This window comes from Hydra vulgaris, chromosome 11 (assembly GCF_038396675.1).
Source record: "Hydra vulgaris chromosome 11, alternate assembly HydraT2T_AEP".
In the NCBI taxonomy this organism is placed as follows: Eukaryota; Metazoa; Cnidaria; class Hydrozoa; order Anthoathecata; family Hydridae; genus Hydra; species Hydra vulgaris.
This window is the reverse complement of record NC_088930.1, coordinates 22,313,307-22,331,559: the sequence shown is the minus strand read 5'-3', so window position 1 is coordinate 22,331,559 and position 18,253 is coordinate 22,313,307. Positions and strand designations below refer to the sequence as shown.

Here is an 18,253-nt window from a genome sequence, read left to right as displayed (position 1 = left end):
CCATTTTTAAATATTTTTTTTAACGTATATTAAAAAATTTAAATAACTTTTTTAATAAACATTCAAAATATTCTAACAAGTACTTAAAATGTTCATAATTAAACACAGTTTAAAATGATATATAAATATTTAATTATTTCCTGTCTAATTGTATCTTTACAGATGAAGTTCTACGAACTTTCCTAACGACCTTAGTAACTAATTTATAGCTTATTTAATTCTTTATTAAAAATATTAGTTTATGGGTGTTTATACATGTACTTGTATCTCTTAATGATCTTAGCTTTTAATGATCATATATTAAAAATATACTAGAATAAAGGGAAACTATTCCAAAATTTATGCCAAAAAAAAACTAAAAAATTGCTTCAAAAAAGCAGAAAAACACCATAAAAATGCCAAAAAAAAAACAAAACGCATTTTTTTGCGTTTAATCTATTAATTTAAATCAGTAGATTTAAATTGGATGAATAAAAATCATGATTTAAATTTAGTTTTTTGATTTTAATTGATTTTAATGATTATTTACTGATTAATCAACTTAAAGTCATATGCTCTGGCTAAAAATAACTCCTGCATTAATTAGTTTCCTGCATTACATAAATTAGTATTAGTTATAATAGTCAGGCATTTTATAGTATATATTAGCCATATAATTCATTATATTAATTTTTAAATTTATTGTAAGATTTTTATCTACTTAAGTAAATTTTTTGTTTTATGTTTTAACCTATTGACTAATTAAATTAATTTCTATTTTTGTTGCTATTTATATAATACACTATTTATATAATATTAAATATAAATATATTTCTTTTATATAAGAGTTATATATTCAAGTTTATATTTTTCAAAAATAACATTACTCATTTATGATTGCTTGTTACTTTTTAATTGAAAATAAAAATAATATAACTAGAAATAAAAATGCCTGAAGCTGGTAGAAAAAGAAATGCAGTTTTGACATAGTTAGAAGAAACACCTGAAAAGTTTGGGAATTAACCTAATAAACCTTAATGCAAAAGCGGTGTACAGCAAAAGTGGTGTACAAATGCAAGGCTTGGTTGCTCAAATGAGAAACCACAAAAGTGTTGGTAAATGTAACTTTTTTAAAGATGCTCAAGATAATGAAAACATTATTATTTTTCAAGACACAGTAGAAAATATTAACCATGCAATTCTAACCCTCTTAATAGAATTGATGGTGGAAAACTATTAGATACTTTTCACAAGAACTTTTTAACTAGCTGTTCAGGTTTGCTTCATGATCAGGTTGAAACCATGAGTATTAATGAGTGGAGCAATGTCCATAGTGAACCAATAGTTTTTGTAACAGTACCTATCTTGCATATACAATTGATACCTCCAGCCATTTACATACTTCTGACTATTTGGTTAACTTTGCTGTTAATTCTATAAACAAATGTGAAAAATAATTTGATTGTACAGTTCATAGTCTAGTAATTGATAACACAGCAAATGTGTTGAAAATAAGACAACAATTGGAAACTCGAGATGATGTTAATGTTATTATGTATCAATGTTCAGCTCATATTGTCCATCTATTGGCCCAAGATTTGTTAATTTCAAACATCAAGGAGCAGATAGTTAAAGTTGTTAAATATTTTACAAACAACCATTCTGCTGTGGCTACATACAAATTAAAAGAAGATTACAACTTATAATTCCCATAGATATAAGATAGAACATATTGGCTGATTGTCTTGAATCCTATCTAAAACACTAGCCGATTCTAATAACAATTTGTGAAGAAAATAGAGCAATAATTGATAAGAATGTATTATTGACAATGTTTGTATATTGTAAACAAAATATGGTGTTAAGCAAAGTGCAGAAGAACTGCTACAAATGCTTAAACCAATTGCTATTGCATTAGACATGACGCAGTGTGACAGTTGTACTCTTGGTGACAGTCTAGTGTGAATTAGGAACTATTGAAAGTTTTTGATCAGCAACTTACTGCTGTTGCTTCACCTGCAAGAGTTGAATGGATACTTTCATTGTTTGGCCTTGTGCATTCAGACATTAGAAATAGACTGGGAAAGCAGGCATATTGGTTTTACTATTAAAACTGTTTAATTAAAATGTATTAGAATCAATAAATTTAATTGATTAAATTTTTAAAAATTTGTAAATAATCAACATTAAAATAGATTTTTAATGTTTCAAATTGACTTATGATTATTGATATATATGATTATTGAAATTGACTTATGATTATGATTATTGAGTTATGATTTTATAATATTTTCAAAAACTAGCATGTGACTAACATGTAACCAATATGTAATTAAAAGTTTATTTTTTGAGATGTAAATCGAAAAAATCTGATTTAGATTTAAAAAAATCTAAGTTAAAAAAATTATTTTTTTTATTTTTCTAATTGTGATTTTTATCAACCCATTCAAACCATGATTTTTATCAACCCTGTTTTTAAATAATTCTGATTCTTAGTAAAAATTGATTTTAATTATTTTTGTTTAAAATTCAAATAACTATTTTACAGAATGATATAAAACATTTAACATTCAAAAATTTAACTGTAAATCAGTAACCATGGTTAAAAGGACTGCGAACTAAAAAATGGAAAAAAAAAACCTTGTACATTTCAACAGACTCAGATCTTAAAGAAAACCTAAGATCAAAGAAAAAGAATTATTTATTTAACAATAAAATTGAAATTATATAATTATAAACTCTCATTTAAAAATTAAGAAAATGATAATAATAATAACAAAGAACTTTCCAAAAAATTTCACAATAAGTAACTTATCACATAATTAAGATATCTACTATACATCTACGTAAATATAGGGATGGATCCAGAAAGTTTTTTTGGCATTAGAGTTATGTAAGTTTTATAAAAATATTTTGTCAAAATTACACTGTTTTGATTATTAAGATTAAAAAAAAAATCCAAAAAAATATTTTAAAAAATTTTAAAAACAAAAATTTTTTTTTTTTTAATCATAAAACTAAATTTTAATTTTAACACTAAGTTTTGCTTACTCATTTTTTGTTACAATAGTAAAAATTTTTTCTTTTGACTCAATAATAATTGAAGAAGATGCAAAAATATTCACTAAACCAACATTTATTTTGGGATATTTAAACCATTCATCGCTCTTATAAAAAGTTGTTACTCCAGCCCTTTCCAGCAATCGCAAATGGGCTAAAAATAACAATAATATAATAGTAATAGAAGATAAAATTAACTTATCATATTTTTAAAATTATATATATATATATATATATATATATATATATATATATATATATATATACATATATACATATAATTTATTAACAATAATTATATTAGTTTTATATATATATATATATATATATATATATATATATATATATATGACTAATTATACTTAAAATTATAAAACAAACCTTCTGCACTTAAAAACTGATAAAAACAAAATTGATAGCACAAAAAGAAAACTTGACCAAGATTCATCTCTTTTTTGAACATTTTTCTTGTTTAAAATGAAAACATAATGGATTAAACAAATCTAAGCCATTAAAGAAGCCACTGATACCAAACTAATTTTTATATATTTGTCCTTCAATTTGGTTCAAAGAAAAACTTTATAAAACATATCAAACATAGAATGTATGAGAATTCTAGAATTTAGAGTCAAATATTTATTATTTTTGCTCTGGAGTCTTGGAGCTCAAAAAATGTTAAAAACCTTCAAAGTTGTAGCCCAGATATATTTATGCAGTTAGGGACTCCACTCTTTGAGTTAAAAAAATCTTAGTTTAAAAAAAAATCTAAAGTTCAAAAACTGTTTATATATTAGGAGATCCAAGATTCAAATCCAAATAAAAAACAAGTATTATTTGATTATAAACCTAGTAGTTCTTTTCTCTGCACATATTTCTTTTAAACACAATTTTTTTATACTCACCTGTGTAATTGTTAGAAAATAATATGGTACCAAGAAATAATATAAAACTTTAAATAAAATAATTTAATAAAAATAGTTAAATCAAACAATTCTTATATTTAATATAAAATCATTAAATACCCTAACAATTACATAACACGATGTTCATTAAAAATTTAGTATAAAAAAAAAGATATGGTTAGGTATTTATTGCTATTATTTTTTAAAATAATACATTTGTTGAAACATGTATTTAAAAAAAAATTCTACAGAGAGCTTAGGTAGCACTTGTTATCAAAGATTATATATATAGTCAATATTACGTGTATATATATATATATATATATATATATATATATATATATATATATATATATATATATATATATATATATATATATATATATATACATTATAGCAACAGTAATATTATCGAACTTTCTTCTTATGATGCCACCGATCTTTTCCAGTTTGTCCCCTAGGCCGACGATTCAGCCACCTACTTCTACCGGCTTTTCCAATAATCTCATTCTTTTTATCAATATTTGATACTCTTCCAATCACAGCCAGACATTTCATGTCTACAAGAACTTCAGTTCGAGCACCGCCATTAAATTTAAGTACAATTTGATTTTCTGGAGTTCTTTGAACAATTGTAGCATACATTCCAGCAGCACGTGCATATTTAGCACCTCCACCAGGAGTTGATTCAATATTGTGTACCATTGTACCTATAGGTAAATATTCTAATGGATATGCATCACCAGGTATCATTCTTGCTAATGATTCAGGTTTTTCACGTGAAGCAGTTAATATGTCACCAATTTTTGCTAAATGAGGACAAATTATTAATTTTGTTTTATTGCTTCCATTTCCAGCAACTTTTGCAATATTTGCTGTGCGAAAAGGATCATATCCAATTTGTAATATCCGATCCTTGATAACTTTAGGCTGTTCATCATTTAAGAGAGGCACGCGTACAAAGTCAACAATTCTCCAATTTCTCTGGTGGCCACCACCAATGTGTCTGATTTTAATGCGACCATCCTCACCTCGACCACCTTTTTTTTGGTTGCGATAAAACTTTCCATCAATCAAGTGCTTTTCAAGGTCCATATGCATATGAGTATTTTTCGGTCTAGTGTAAGACCATTGGGTTCTTCCATTTTGCACAGTATAAACTGAGAACTTTTGAGTAAATATACAATTAATATGGGAAACTCTTAAAAATTGTCCAGTCGAATTTATTGTATGCAAAAGCTTCAATTGTCTTATAACTGATAACATCATTTTATTCGGTCATTTATTTAATTTAGCTTGTCTCAGCCTATTCTAAAAAAATAAAAAAAATAAAAAATAGATAATAATTAAAGACAAATTTTAAAATACAACAAAATTTAAATCCCAAATATTTATTGGTATCGTGGTTTCTTAAATCTCAAATATTCATTTATAAAATTTCAAATTCTTCAATTTGCGCACTATTTTTATCGTGGTTAACATTATTTTAGAGATTCCCCGGATTCAGGGGTTTTGAGGTACGCGCGTCTTAAATGTTAAAATACGAAGTTCAAGTAAGTAGTACAAGTACAAGTAGTAGTAAGTACAAGTACATACCAAATTCATAGCAGCGGTGGCGAAGCGATTTTTAAAGTGGTGAGACCAACCCAATATTTGAAATAAGGCTGATCATCGCTTCTTTCATTTCCAAGAAATTCCGGAGGCAAACTACATCCAATTTAAAGGTCCAAGTTTTAGTTTCACACACAATATTCTATAAAATTGGAATATTTAAATACAAGTACGTCGCGCGCACACACATTTATAATTGGTTTTGCGCGCGCACACATAATTATAAATAAAATGACAATTATAATTACAAACAATATTATAATTATAATTAAAATAAATAAAATGAGATAAATAAAATAATATTATAATTATAAATAAAAGTAAAACGTTTTAGATAATGGGAAGGATACAATGAATTAAAACTACCCTTACTGTATTATGTATAATTCTTGTTCTTTATGTGCAAGCGTAATTTGGACTTCAAGGTAAAAAAAGAGTTAACTCTAATAAAATTATCTTTTGAAAAAAGATAATTTTATTAGAGCTTACTCTAATAAAATTTTTGTGCACAATATATGGCTTCAGCCAATATATTGTAAAATATATTAATTATTTTTTAAATTAAAAATCTGTTTAAAACAATAAAATTGTCAACTTTTGTTAACAATTGTCCATAGCAACGCGCATAGCAACCACAACAGGTTGTCAGTTTCTACTTTTTGTCATATAAAAATCTAAATATTCGATATCTGTTTTATTTAAAATATATCTTTTAAAATATTTTGTTTTTATGTTTTTTTATTGTTTTACTCATAGATTGCTTAATGAACATCTTTACCTTATTATTGATTTCTTTTGCATTTTTCTTCATTGTTTATTTTTTCGAATGTTGTAATCTTAGAACAACGGTATCTTAAAATCCGCTCATAAATAAACGTTCAAATTTTCAGGAGTTGTTTATAATACTTTAAATTAGTTCCTTAAGCAGGATCTTCAACAGAAACTTTTTTGAAAAATTTGTATTTCCCTGTCAACTTTTGATCAATTTTTGGATTATTCACTAATGTAACTGCCATTATGAAACAAAATAAAAGTATGAAATAATCCTGCTTCAGGCACTTTATCAATGTGTTTTCTCTAATTTATACAATATGTAGCTTGATAGCACAAGCATTTTTCAAGCAACAGTTGTTTTACGTAACTCACTTTTTGCGTATTTTTTTGCAGATTTTTTTATAATGTTTTTTATTTTACAGTTTTATTAAATGTTCATATTTTAATTAAAAAAAAAAACTATTAAAAATTTTAAATAATTTGGTTTTTTTACCATGGATCCACATTAACCAAGCCACAATTATTAATTAATGATGATTTTAGTTAGATGATTTTGAATGATGAATGGCCAGTACATACCTTTCATGCTTGAATTCTAATAGCCATTTAATACTCTTGGCCTAAAGATAACAGAGTCCATTTGTTTAGGATAGGTCTTTAACTTTATCGGAACCAATAGTTTGTAGGGCTATCTTTTGTTGACATTTAACTTGCATTTTTTTTCTTTATCTTTTTTTAATTTAATGTTTGCCTAAATATTGTTTATCACTTTAATCTACTCTGTTATCTTCAACATGATTCCATTCGCAAACACTTATCTGTTATCAACGCTAACAAATTATTTAGAGGTGGCTATTATCCCATTTGTGCTTAAAGAATGTACCAAGACGGTTGCTGTCCCACGCGCCATTATTTTACAGAAATTGTTAGATCGCCACTGTTCAAAAAAGGCTCCTGACTCAACCCAAAAAACTACAGACAAATCTCCATAACCTCTGTACCATGCAAAATAATGGGAAAAATGGGAAAAGATAAATTTTCTAATATCCCATCTTGAGTCAAATAACTTACTGTCAGAAAATCAGTACGTTTTTCGATCTCCTCGTTCTACAGCTGACTTGCTAGTTGCTATGACTGAAAGATTCTATCGTGCATTAAATTAAGGTGGTGAGATTAAGGCAATTGTTTATAAAATATCTAAAGCTTTTGATAAAATTTGACCTGCGGGTCTTCTCCATAGGCTTGATTTATACGGTGTATTTGGGAAAGTTTTTAAGATTATAAAATCATTTTTTAAAAGTTTTTTTATGTCATCCTCAAAAGCCAACATTTTTGCTAATTTCCAGTAACTTCTGAGGTACCTCAAGATTCTATCCTTAGTCCTGTTTTGTTTTTTGTCTACATTTACGATCTTCCTGACAACATTACATCTAAAGCGGCTCTATTTGCTGATAACGCAACTCTATCCTCCTGTCTTGACAAAAAAACTTTTTTTTATTGCTTAGAACTGGCAGCTGATCTTAAATCTGATCTCACTTCTGTAACAGATCGGGGCTAGCAGTGGCTTGTTAACTTTAACTCCAACAAATATCAGTTATTTACTCCAAACAAATATTTCAACACAGTTAACATTCCTATATCAATGAATGGCATCCCTTATTTTGAGTTCTCTTCTTACGTCTCCTTAGATTATTGTTTACAACTGACCTCATGGAAGCCATATGGACAATCGATAGCAAAGTTAGCATCTTCTAATGTTGCTTCTCTATATTGTGCTCGCCATTATCTTACTCCTGATTCCATTCTCTACCTCTACAAATCTCTTTTTCGTCTCTATATGGAATACTGTTGTCATATTTGGGCTAGTTTTTCTAATGACGCTCTTTATTTTTTAGACAAGTTCCAAAAACGCCTTATAAATGAAGGTTGACCTGCTTTATTTGCCAAGCTTAAGCCACTCTTCTATCGTCGTAAGGTTGCATCTCTTTCTCTTTTCTACAAATACTATTATGGTTGCTGCTCAAAGGAGCTATTATCTCTAATTCAATCAACCAAAACTTATTCTCGCTTGACTCGCAATTCAGTCAAAGTCGCATCCTTGCATCTGCAAAAGGTACGCAGACGACACTAAAATTCTAAGATCATCAAAACCACTGAAAAAAAAGCTCCTCAGCAAGCTGATATGGGTAGCATCGTCACCTGGACTCACACCTAGTTATGATGCTCAACGTCGAGAAATTCCGGGTAATGCGCATCATAAATACAACGTTTCACCACACGTTTACTCAATGAACAAGCACAACGCATACAGAAAAATCAGCAGAACAAAGCTTGAGTCAACAACATCCAAAAAAGATCCAGGCGATTAAGTTACCAACAATTTAAAGCACAACAATTTAAATCGCAAGAATCAAGCCAAAATTGTGATTTTGGTTTGAATATTGTGCTTTAACTTAAGTTTGGAATCTTAAAACACACATGAGTTAAAATCGGAATCTTAAAATACACATTCATCAGCCGAGGCACCAAAATATCGAAAAAGTTTTATACTACATATATACGTCCACATCTAGAGCTCACAGTTACCACCTGGTTCCTGTACTTTGAAAAAGACATAAATGCCATTAATGCATCCAACATTAGGCTACCAAAATACCCCACGAAATAAAGTGCTTCAATTACGAGAAGAAATGCATCAAACTCAGACTCACCTCTCACGAAAGTTGTTTTACCGGCAACCTTTTCTAAAAATAAAAAATCAAGAATAACTTGATTCAGTTAGCTGGCATATTGCTCCACTTAACCTCCCATAAAACTACGGTCATCGCAAGCGCTTTCATTGTGAAATGGACAAAAATTACCTTGTTCGTTTCAACTTCAACTCAAACATGTTTGGCTGTTGTAGGTATGTGACTTTTTAAAGAAAACAACGGTTACAGCTAGATAAATACCGCGATTGTGACACAGTTGGCTCTCTACAAGAATTATCTGTCTATATTTTTGAATTGCTGCAGCACCATTGCGAATAAACACAATTATGTACGTAAAGTCCCAAAGTCTGTCAATTTTTGTTTCATTAATTCTTTGGTTGTGACATCACATGAAAAATCAATTTTATTAAGACCCAATTTATAAGCAACTTTAATGTGAAGAGTTATATTTATATACCTTTTAATGGAGAAGTCAGTCCATTCATCAATTGTTATGTGACACATTTTGCTAACAAATCAGCCAAAGTTTCAAGATTAAAGAATCCGTCTACTTTCAGTTGTTTTTTCGGAACTTCTGCAACAGGTGTTTCATCTAATTTCTTATTTTTTTAGTGTTATACTATGAATGGTTCTCGTGTGGATAATCAAATCTGATGTGCTCGAACCTTTACATTTTATGAAAGAATTGGTACATTTTGTTATCCTAGCTGAATCGTATGATTTTGTGAAACACTTCCAGACAGAAGAGCTTTGTTTTGGCATGTTGTTTTTGGTACTTGTCTTTTATTGGTTATATTTATATAAAGTTAAATAAAAAAAAATTAAGTAGATAAATTTTTTATAGATATAAACATATGGATTCAAGACTGCCTAAGAAAAAAAGATATCCAAACTTCCAAGCAGGAGTGTGGATTCGTAAAAAATTCTTTGAAGGCTAAATATTTTGTACATGCACGAGCAAAACCGAGAAGTTTTACTATTATAGTCGGAGTCGCAATTTTGTTTAGCGACTCCGACTTCGCTAAAAACGACACGATACCGACTACACGACTCCGACCCCACAACTCCGACTCCACCGCCCTGTTCCCAAAGGAACATTAATGATCATGTTTATTACTTAATTAGGAAGTTATTGAAGTGAAACTTATAAACCATGTACTTCTTGAAGAGTATCATACATTTAATCAGATGCTTATAAAATTTTATTTCGTGATTTTCGAAAAATAACTGTTAATCGGTGTTTCTGTTTAACTCTTTCGCTTCTTGTTGTTTTGACAAAAAAATTTTTTGCAACAAGCATATCAATAGAAAAATAAACAAATGAATTTTTTAATTATCTAACCTTGGTGAAGCATATTTGAAAGCTCTTACCAGCGGCTTGCGGTAATCAAAGAGTTAATACAACATTTTTAAAACGAATTGAAAGTTATATATAATTGCTTTTTATACTTTAAGGAATATAAACTGAGAACTATGAAACGTTCATTAGAGAAGAAAGAAAGTTGAAGCTGCAGGTCGAAAAAGACGCTTGTTAGAAGCAAAAAAAAGTAATAAAAATAAGCAAACTTTTTAAGACGTTATTTCAAAAATCACAAATGCATTCTTTAAATGTTCTGAAAATCCTAAAATTCAAAAGAATTAGAAAATGCTGAATTAAGTTCAACCGAGAAAGATTTCTAAAACAACATCTAATGATGTAGAAAAGATATCTGAAAATATGTTGACAAGGTCTTCAGAGAATTCTAATTATAGAAATTCTGCTACTTCTAAAGAATTAGAAGATGGGGCTGACAAAAACAGATATTGATGACGTTTAAGTAAATAAAAACTTGTCCAAAGACGCAGAAAATACTAAAAATACCATATCTAGAGCAATTGAAAAACGCGACATCGTCTTCTTAAATTTAGTGAAGAATCGGAAAAGGTTATTGTATTACTGTAACTGATGCGTTAAGAATAAGATCCTTGATCCTTTTTTGCCTACAAACATTGTTTTATGAACTAAACTTTTTATTTCTTTTAATTTTTTGTTTTAAGTGACCCAAGAAGCCCTTACGGTCTTACAAAGAGCGTCGCGGAAGTTCATGCCACCTCTCTTACCATGGTTATAAAACTTGCTCAGAGGTAGCGTTTGTCTGTCGCAAGCGCACTAACCAGTGTGCTACGGCTACTTAACTTGGTTCAAAATAAGTTTAGAAAAGGGTCTGTGATGGTCTGCAAGTGATGGGTTCATTGTTAGTTTATTCACCTTCCATAAAGTCGGCCTTTTGAATTTGCTGTCTTCTTTTTTTCCCGGTTCGATAACCAATCTAGTTTATATAAACTATATAGTGTTCTTACATAGCGTTTACATCCGCTTTCTTGCTATATAGCAAGAAAACGGATTTAAACAATTAAAAGCACCTCAGAGAATTATTGTTCATGAAAGTTCTAAAAATCATCGGCAATGCTTAGTAAAGTAACTAAAAGTAAATTCAATAATTTTTTTGTAATTAACTTCGATATTACTATTTCTACTGTTATTAATATTTTTTATTAACTTTTTTTATTTTTTACAATTATTATTATTATTATTGTTTAAATGTTATTACTAATTTTTATTATTTTTATTTGTTACAATCATTTTTACAAGCTAAGAATATTGCCATTTTAACGATGATATTTTGTTTGTCTTTTAATTTTTGATTTTTCAAATTTTTTCATGTTTTGGGGCCTTGTGAAAGAGAAAAGTATGTCTAAAAAAGAATTCGGTAGCATTTTATTTTTATATTTGAGCATAAAAAGAATAATCTGATATAAATTAAGTTTTTCCAAGTTAAAGACTCATATTTGTCATCACATTAAACGGATTGTCCATTCTACTTAGATAATGAATTGCTTTACAAGCATGGTTTTGCGGGCTTTGTAGTTTAATTAATTTTGTTTTATATGCAATTTATAAACAGTATGTACAAACTGATGTATCCTCTACAACAAATTTACTAGATATAATATGTGGTGTCCCCCAAGGATCTACACTAGGACCACTTCTTTTTCTCATTTATATTGATGATCTTTATAATGCCTCAAATTTAAAAACAGTAATGTTTGCTGATGATACAAACTTTTTTCTGTCTAGCAATAATATCATAACACTATTTAATGACATGAACACGGAGCTAATTAAAATTTCAAAATGATTCAAGTCAAATAAGCTATCAATTAACATAGAAAAACTAAATGGACTCTATTTCATCCAAAATCCAAAAAATATCTTTTGCCAAATGATATGCCTTAAATATATACAGATAATATTCAAATAAAACAATCAAAAGTTATACTTTTTCTTGGTGTTCTTATTGATGAAAATCTCACATGGAAAAATCATGCAAAACCACTTCTATTCGAAATGAATATTTTTAATATATACCAACCAAATGTTTTTAACGTGCTTTGCTTTATATTTAAATGTAAGATTAACTTAACTCCTATATCTTTTCAAAAATCATATGCAACAAAGCCCAATAACAAATATGATCTAAGAAATGACAATTTTATTTATCAACATTATTCGCATACAAATTTTGGAAGGTTTCTTATATCTTATCGCGGAGCTTTTCTGTGGAACCAAATAGTTTTTTAAAAAGTTTTGATTTTTCCTAAAGTTGGAATTTTTCTACTTTCAAAAATAAACTGATAAAAAGTTATTTTCTCAATAGATAATATATTTGAGTTCTTCTGACGTCGTTTCTCTTTCATAAGTGTTATTTAAAAATAACTTAAAATACTTTATTTTATTTTTTATTGTTTTGTAGTTTTTGTTGTTTTATAATTGAGATTTATCTTATTTGTATGTAGGATTTCTTAAACGTTATTTACTTCTCATTTTATATTTTTTTGAAATAATTAGTTTATTATTATTGTATTGTTAAAGGGTTTTCGGTGACAGGATCTTACGTGTTCTCATAAATGTGTTCTCATAAATTGAACATGTCATTTCGAAAAGGACATAAGTCCAAAACTTTTAGCAGTTAGTTTATAAGTTTGAATTAAAAATTTCTGTATGATTTGTTTTTTTTATAAAAAATAAAAAATACATAAGTTATTTACGTTCTTTATTTATCTACTTCTATGTTTAATTTCTTTAGCAACCTAGACATTATTTTAATAAAAATCATATTTTTGTTGATTTTGAAAAGTTTTAGTAAATGGAGTTGTGCCCTTTTTGAAATGACAGGTTCAATTATCTGCAACGACATTTTACCAAAAAATATTGTTAAAAAAACAAAAAAATATATATATACGAGGGTGGTCTGAAAAGTTTCTGACATCGACGTGAAGATGGCAGCACTCGTAAATAAAAACAATCGAATTTTCTTTGTTCATATGTTGATAATTATTCACCAAAGTTTCAGCCATTTTGAACGCGCAGTTGTTATATAATAGTCGTTTGAGTGAGGTGATGTGAGTAATTTTGTGAAAATGGACAAAATTGAGTATCGAGCTGTCATTAAATATTTGTTTTTGAAAGGCAATACGCCTACGCAAACCAAAGATGAGATGGATTCTGTGTATGGTGACTCTGCCCCATCATTTACCACAGTGAAAATTTGGGCAGCTGAATTCAAATGTGGCCAGAGCTTAGGAGACGATGAACGTTCAGGACGTCCAAAAACTGCAACTACCGATGAAAACATCGCCAAAGTTCACCAAGTGGTGTTAGACAATCGCCGAATTAAAGTGAGAGAGATAGCAGAGGTTATGAACATATCAAAAGAACGCGTTTGTCATATATTACATGAAAATTTAGACATGAGAAAACTGTCCGCGCGTTGGGTGCCGCGTTTGCTCACGTTGGATCAAAAACGTGTTCGAATGAACATTTCCAACGCTCTATTGGCGCAGTTTAGCCGCAATAAATAGACACCAAAACCGAGTTTTGGTGACAATTAATTACTGTAGATGAAACCTGGATACACCATTATACGCCCGAAACAAAAATACAGTCCAAACAGTGGGTTGCAAATGGGGAGTTGGCTCTAAAAAAACAAAAACTGTTTTTACGGCTGGAAAAGTGATGGCAACTGTTTTTTGGGATAGTCGCGAAGTTATTTTAATCGATTATCTTCAAAAAGGAGAAACCATTACAGGAGCATACTACACATCATTGCTTGACAAGCTAAAGGAACAAATTGCAGAAAAACAGCCACATTTGCAGAAAAAGAAAATCCTGTTTCGCCAAGACAACGCACCGTCTCACAACTCAGCAGTTGCCATGACGAAAATCCACGAATTACGGTTTGAACTGCTTGACAATCCGCCTTACTCACCAGATCTGGCCCCTAGCGACTCCTTATTTAAAAATTGCGCTCGGTAGTCAGAGATTTTCATCAAATGAAGAGGCAATCATCTTCGTGAACAATTATTTTGAGTACTATTTGGACGGGTTACAGAGATGGGAGCATCGCTGGGAAAAGTGTGTAGCGTTTCAAGGAGATTATGTTGAAAAATAAAAAAATTCGAAAAAATGTCTTTTATCTTTGTTAGGTCGGAAACTTTTCAGACTACCCTCGTATATATTTTTTAGATATTTTAGCATATGCGAGATGGCTATGAATTAGACTAAAGTAAAGTTATTTTCTTGAACAGAAATCAAGAAATGGGCGAGATTTATATAAAATAACTATTCCAGATGATATTTCTGATTCAATGTGCCAATAAGCTTTGCATATTTTCACCGTTTTATTATTATGTTGTTAATGAGTAGGAATGCAAATTTTGACGAAAATAAAAATTCGGAATTCGAAATTAAATTGTTTCTTAATTCGTTCGAATTTCGAAAATATTTTAATTTTTTTTATGTCTATAAAAATAATAAAATTAACTTATTTGAGATAGTTCATTGTTGTTTATTGCATAAAAAATACTTTCTTTAAAAATTATAATGGACTAAATTCAATTAGTACAGAAACATTCTAATATGGTATATCGTTTAATAATAAAAAATATAAAATTATTATTTTATTTGCCTAAAATATGTCTTGAGGAAGCCGAGATCTCTTAATGCTGAGTCTCCGAGTCTCGTTCGAACTTTTGTACAAAAGTTACCAACAATTGAGAAGGCTCGCTCAGACTCCACGCTCGATGGCGGAATCAAAATCAAATACAAGTAAACGGACTCTAATATTTTGCCACGAACGCCGTTCTCTTCAAAGAATTTCACTTCAGATTTAATTTTTGAAATTAAGCTCCTATTTATTATTTATTATTTGTTGAGTTGAGTTGGACGTTATGCTGAATGATAAGTTTAATTGAATTTTGTTCTCCAACTTTTGCATTAATGTTAAGGGCTTAGTTTGTTCTTCCAACATCACTTCTATCACATCGTTAACTTCTGACTGCTCGCTGAAGGAAGTTTCCATGTTAGTGTTAAATATTAATCTTTGCGCAATGTATTCAATAACTTTGGCTATTGTTTTTTTTAATGGTCTAGTGAAAGATGCGTGAATCTCACTTTTTATTGCCATTGTGTAAATACTGAAGAGTTCCAGACACATTAGTTCGTCTTTGGCTATCGTTCGTCTATTCAGTCTTCTAATTTCTTCTTTAATTTTAATGAAAGTTCATCAGATCCAAAATTCTCAAGCATTAAAGAAAATGCCGCATCAGCAGAAAGTAGATATCATCTTCTTGACAAAGGGCTTCAGCAGTAAGTTTCACTAAGTAAAGTGCATAAATAATGTTTTTAATCAACAAAATTTCAGCATCTAGAATAACGGTATCAGATGCAATGTAAATCAATGCTTTTCTAACACAGCTTTTTAGTTTATTAAACCTTTCAAGCATTTCGACTTAGCCATTCCATCTAATTCTAGTATTCATAATAAGTTTCAATTGTTTTCCTAATTCTTGTTTCACGGATACTTGAAGAATATCATTTGATGTTCTCAAAAAACGAAATTTCTTTACAATCGAACGAAACTAAATCCAAGTTCTTCAGTCTCAACAAGCTCAACTTCATTATAAGCAGTGGCGGATTACCCACTAGGCACACTAGCCACGTGTCTAGGGGCCCCGGTGTAGAAGGGGCCCCAAAATTAAAAAATATTTAAAAAAAATTTTTGTAAATATTAAAATTTTATTTAAAAAATATCTTCTGATTTTGTATTTATTCACTCAAGAAATGAGTATTTATTTAATATTTTATTTTGTAACAAAGTGTGTAAAGTTTAATTTTAAAAACAAATACTACTAAAAATTTAAATTGTTAGAACACATTAATATAAAACTTGTATTTTCAAATCGGTATGGGAAAAGGGTGGAATTTCTCACTCTTTAAGCAGCGCCAGCGCCAATGCATTGTTTCTAAAAAAAAGAAAACCAAACTTTTCAAACAGCCAATAGTAGTTGAGAAAAATCGTCGTAACTAACGAAAGCGTGCGTAACTATGCATCTATTCCTATTCCTATTGAAATCTATTCCTATTCCTATTAAATCTAATTGTAATTTTCTTTCAAAATCAATGTTTAAACGTAAAATGATAAATGACGAAGAAGTAGATCGTACTTGGTTAATTTTTTCTTCAAAGACCAAAATGTTGTATTGTGGCGTTTGCAAATTATTTTCTCCTACATCAAATGAAATGTTAATATCGGGATTTAATGATTGGAAAAATGCGATTGTTATCATATGAAAATAGTCATTTACATTCTCGTTCCTTTCAGAGTTAGTAGTCAATCAAAAAAGCAAAGTTTGTGACTATTGGAAAAAAGTTTTGCAAAGAATTATAGATGTTATTTTATTTTTGTGCAAACGAGGTCAAGCTCTGAGAGGACAAAATGAAATTATCGGTTCTGTTATTAATGGCAATTATTTAGGTACGTTGGAGTTGTTGACAAAGTATGATGCTTTCTTTGCAAGTCATATAGAAAAATTTGGAAATTGTGGTCGCGGAAATGTATCGTACTTGTCATCAACAGTTTGTGATGAATTTATTCAATTGGTTGGCAAATATATTACCGAAATGATTTTAAAAGAGGTTAAAAAATCCAAATATTTCGGTATAATGGTAGATTCTACTCCCGACGTACAACATGTAGATCAACTTACCTTTATAATACGCCATGTTAATCCAGCCACCTTTGAAATAAAGTTTTCTAAAATTTATACCAATTAAAAGTCACAAAGGTAGTAGCCTTGCTGAAACTGTGTTAGATTATTTATCTGAATGCAAACTTGACATAAATGACTGTCGTTCTCAAATTACGATAACGCTGCAAACATGTCTGGCAAGTATAACGGACTTCAAATGAAAATTAAACAAATTAACAGTCTTACCAAATATATTCCGTGCAGTGCACATTCCTTAAATCTTGTAGGACACACCGCAGCAAGCATGTGTTTTGAAGCCGTGTTGTTTTTTGGAATAGTAGAAAAATTGTACAGTTTTTTTGCTAATTCTACCTATCGATGGATAATGAACAAAGAAATAACTAACTCCAAAAATGATCATGAACTTGTTAGCTCCCATCCGTTGGTTCTTAAATCGCTTTCTGAAACACGCTGGTCAGCTAGGCATGACGCAATAAAAGCCTTAAAACAACACTATATGCAAATTCTGAAAAGCTTACAGAATATTGCAGAATACAGTGAACAAAACACTGACACTATTATTGAGTCAAAAAGTATTACGTGCAAATTACTGGAACTTGAAACATGCATTCTGTGCTTATTATGGAATGATATATTGGAACGAAAAATAGGGTGAATGTAATATTTCAAAAAGAAAGAATCACATTGAATCTAGTTGTTGATCATATGAAAAGTTTGGCAGAATACATGAAAACAATTCGAGAAAATTTTACGTACTATGAAGGTGAAGCTTGCCAAATGCTAGCAAAAATTAAAGAACAATTAAATCTTGATGAATTTGAAATCAATTTCAAAAGAGATCAACGGCAACTTTTTAAGCGAAGGCTACTTACGGGGGAAAGAAATACAGGATGTTCACTAACTCCACTGCAAAAATATAACACTCAGGTGTATTTAGTAATTGTTGACAGTTTAATTGTTGAAATGGAAAAACGTTCATCATGTTATCAAAATGTTCAACTAAACAAAAATAAATCAAACAAAACTTTCAGTTTTGTTAGATTTTAACAATAAAAGTTTACTGGATAAAAGAAATTGAACAAGACATCTTCAACAAAAATATTCCAATGATCTAGAAATTGAGTT

At 29.2% G+C, this 18,253-nt stretch overlaps 3 protein-coding genes across 3 annotated transcripts in view; 1 reads left to right on the top strand and 2 right to left on the bottom strand.

Moving 5' to 3' along the window:
* Positions 1 to 3,613, bottom strand: part of LOC100199498 (nuclear envelope integral membrane protein 1) — a 32,948-nt gene extending 29,335 nt beyond the window's left edge. Inside the window, exons 1-2 of the mRNA XM_065810474.1 lie at positions 3,421 to 3,613; positions 3,031 to 3,193 (exon numbers count right to left, since the gene is read on the bottom strand). Coding sequence (XP_065666546.1) covers positions 3,031 to 3,193; positions 3,421 to 3,502 — 245 coding nt within the window. The 5' untranslated portion in view covers positions 3,503 to 3,613. The remainder of the gene's footprint in view (positions 1 to 3,030; positions 3,194 to 3,420) is intronic.
* Positions 3,614 to 4,108: 495 nt separating this feature from the next.
* Positions 4,109 to 5,268, bottom strand: LOC100200805 (large ribosomal subunit protein uL2m). Its single transcript, XM_065810471.1, has one exon. The coding sequence runs from the start codon at positions 5,208 to 5,210 to the stop codon at positions 4,350 to 4,352; it is 861 nt and encodes a 286-aa protein (XP_065666543.1). The 5' UTR covers positions 5,211 to 5,268; the 3' UTR covers positions 4,109 to 4,349.
* Positions 5,269 to 13,498: 8,230 nt separating this feature from the next.
* On the top strand, positions 13,499 to 13,939 carry LOC136086924 (protein GVQW3-like). Its single transcript, XM_065809423.1, has one exon. The coding sequence runs from the start codon at positions 13,499 to 13,501 to the stop codon at positions 13,937 to 13,939; it is 441 nt and encodes a 146-aa protein (XP_065665495.1).
* The last annotated feature ends 4,314 nt before the right edge of the window (positions 13,940 to 18,253 follow it).

Bases quoted from the DNA above. Each gene is read 5' to 3' on its own strand.
- LOC100200805 (XM_065810471.1), bottom strand. From the start codon at position 5,210: ATGATGTTATCAGTTATAAGACAATTGAAGCTTTTGCATACAATAAAT.
- LOC136086924 (XM_065809423.1), top strand. From the start codon at position 13,499: ATGGACAAAATTGAGTATCGAGCTGTCATTAAATATTTGTTTTTGAAA.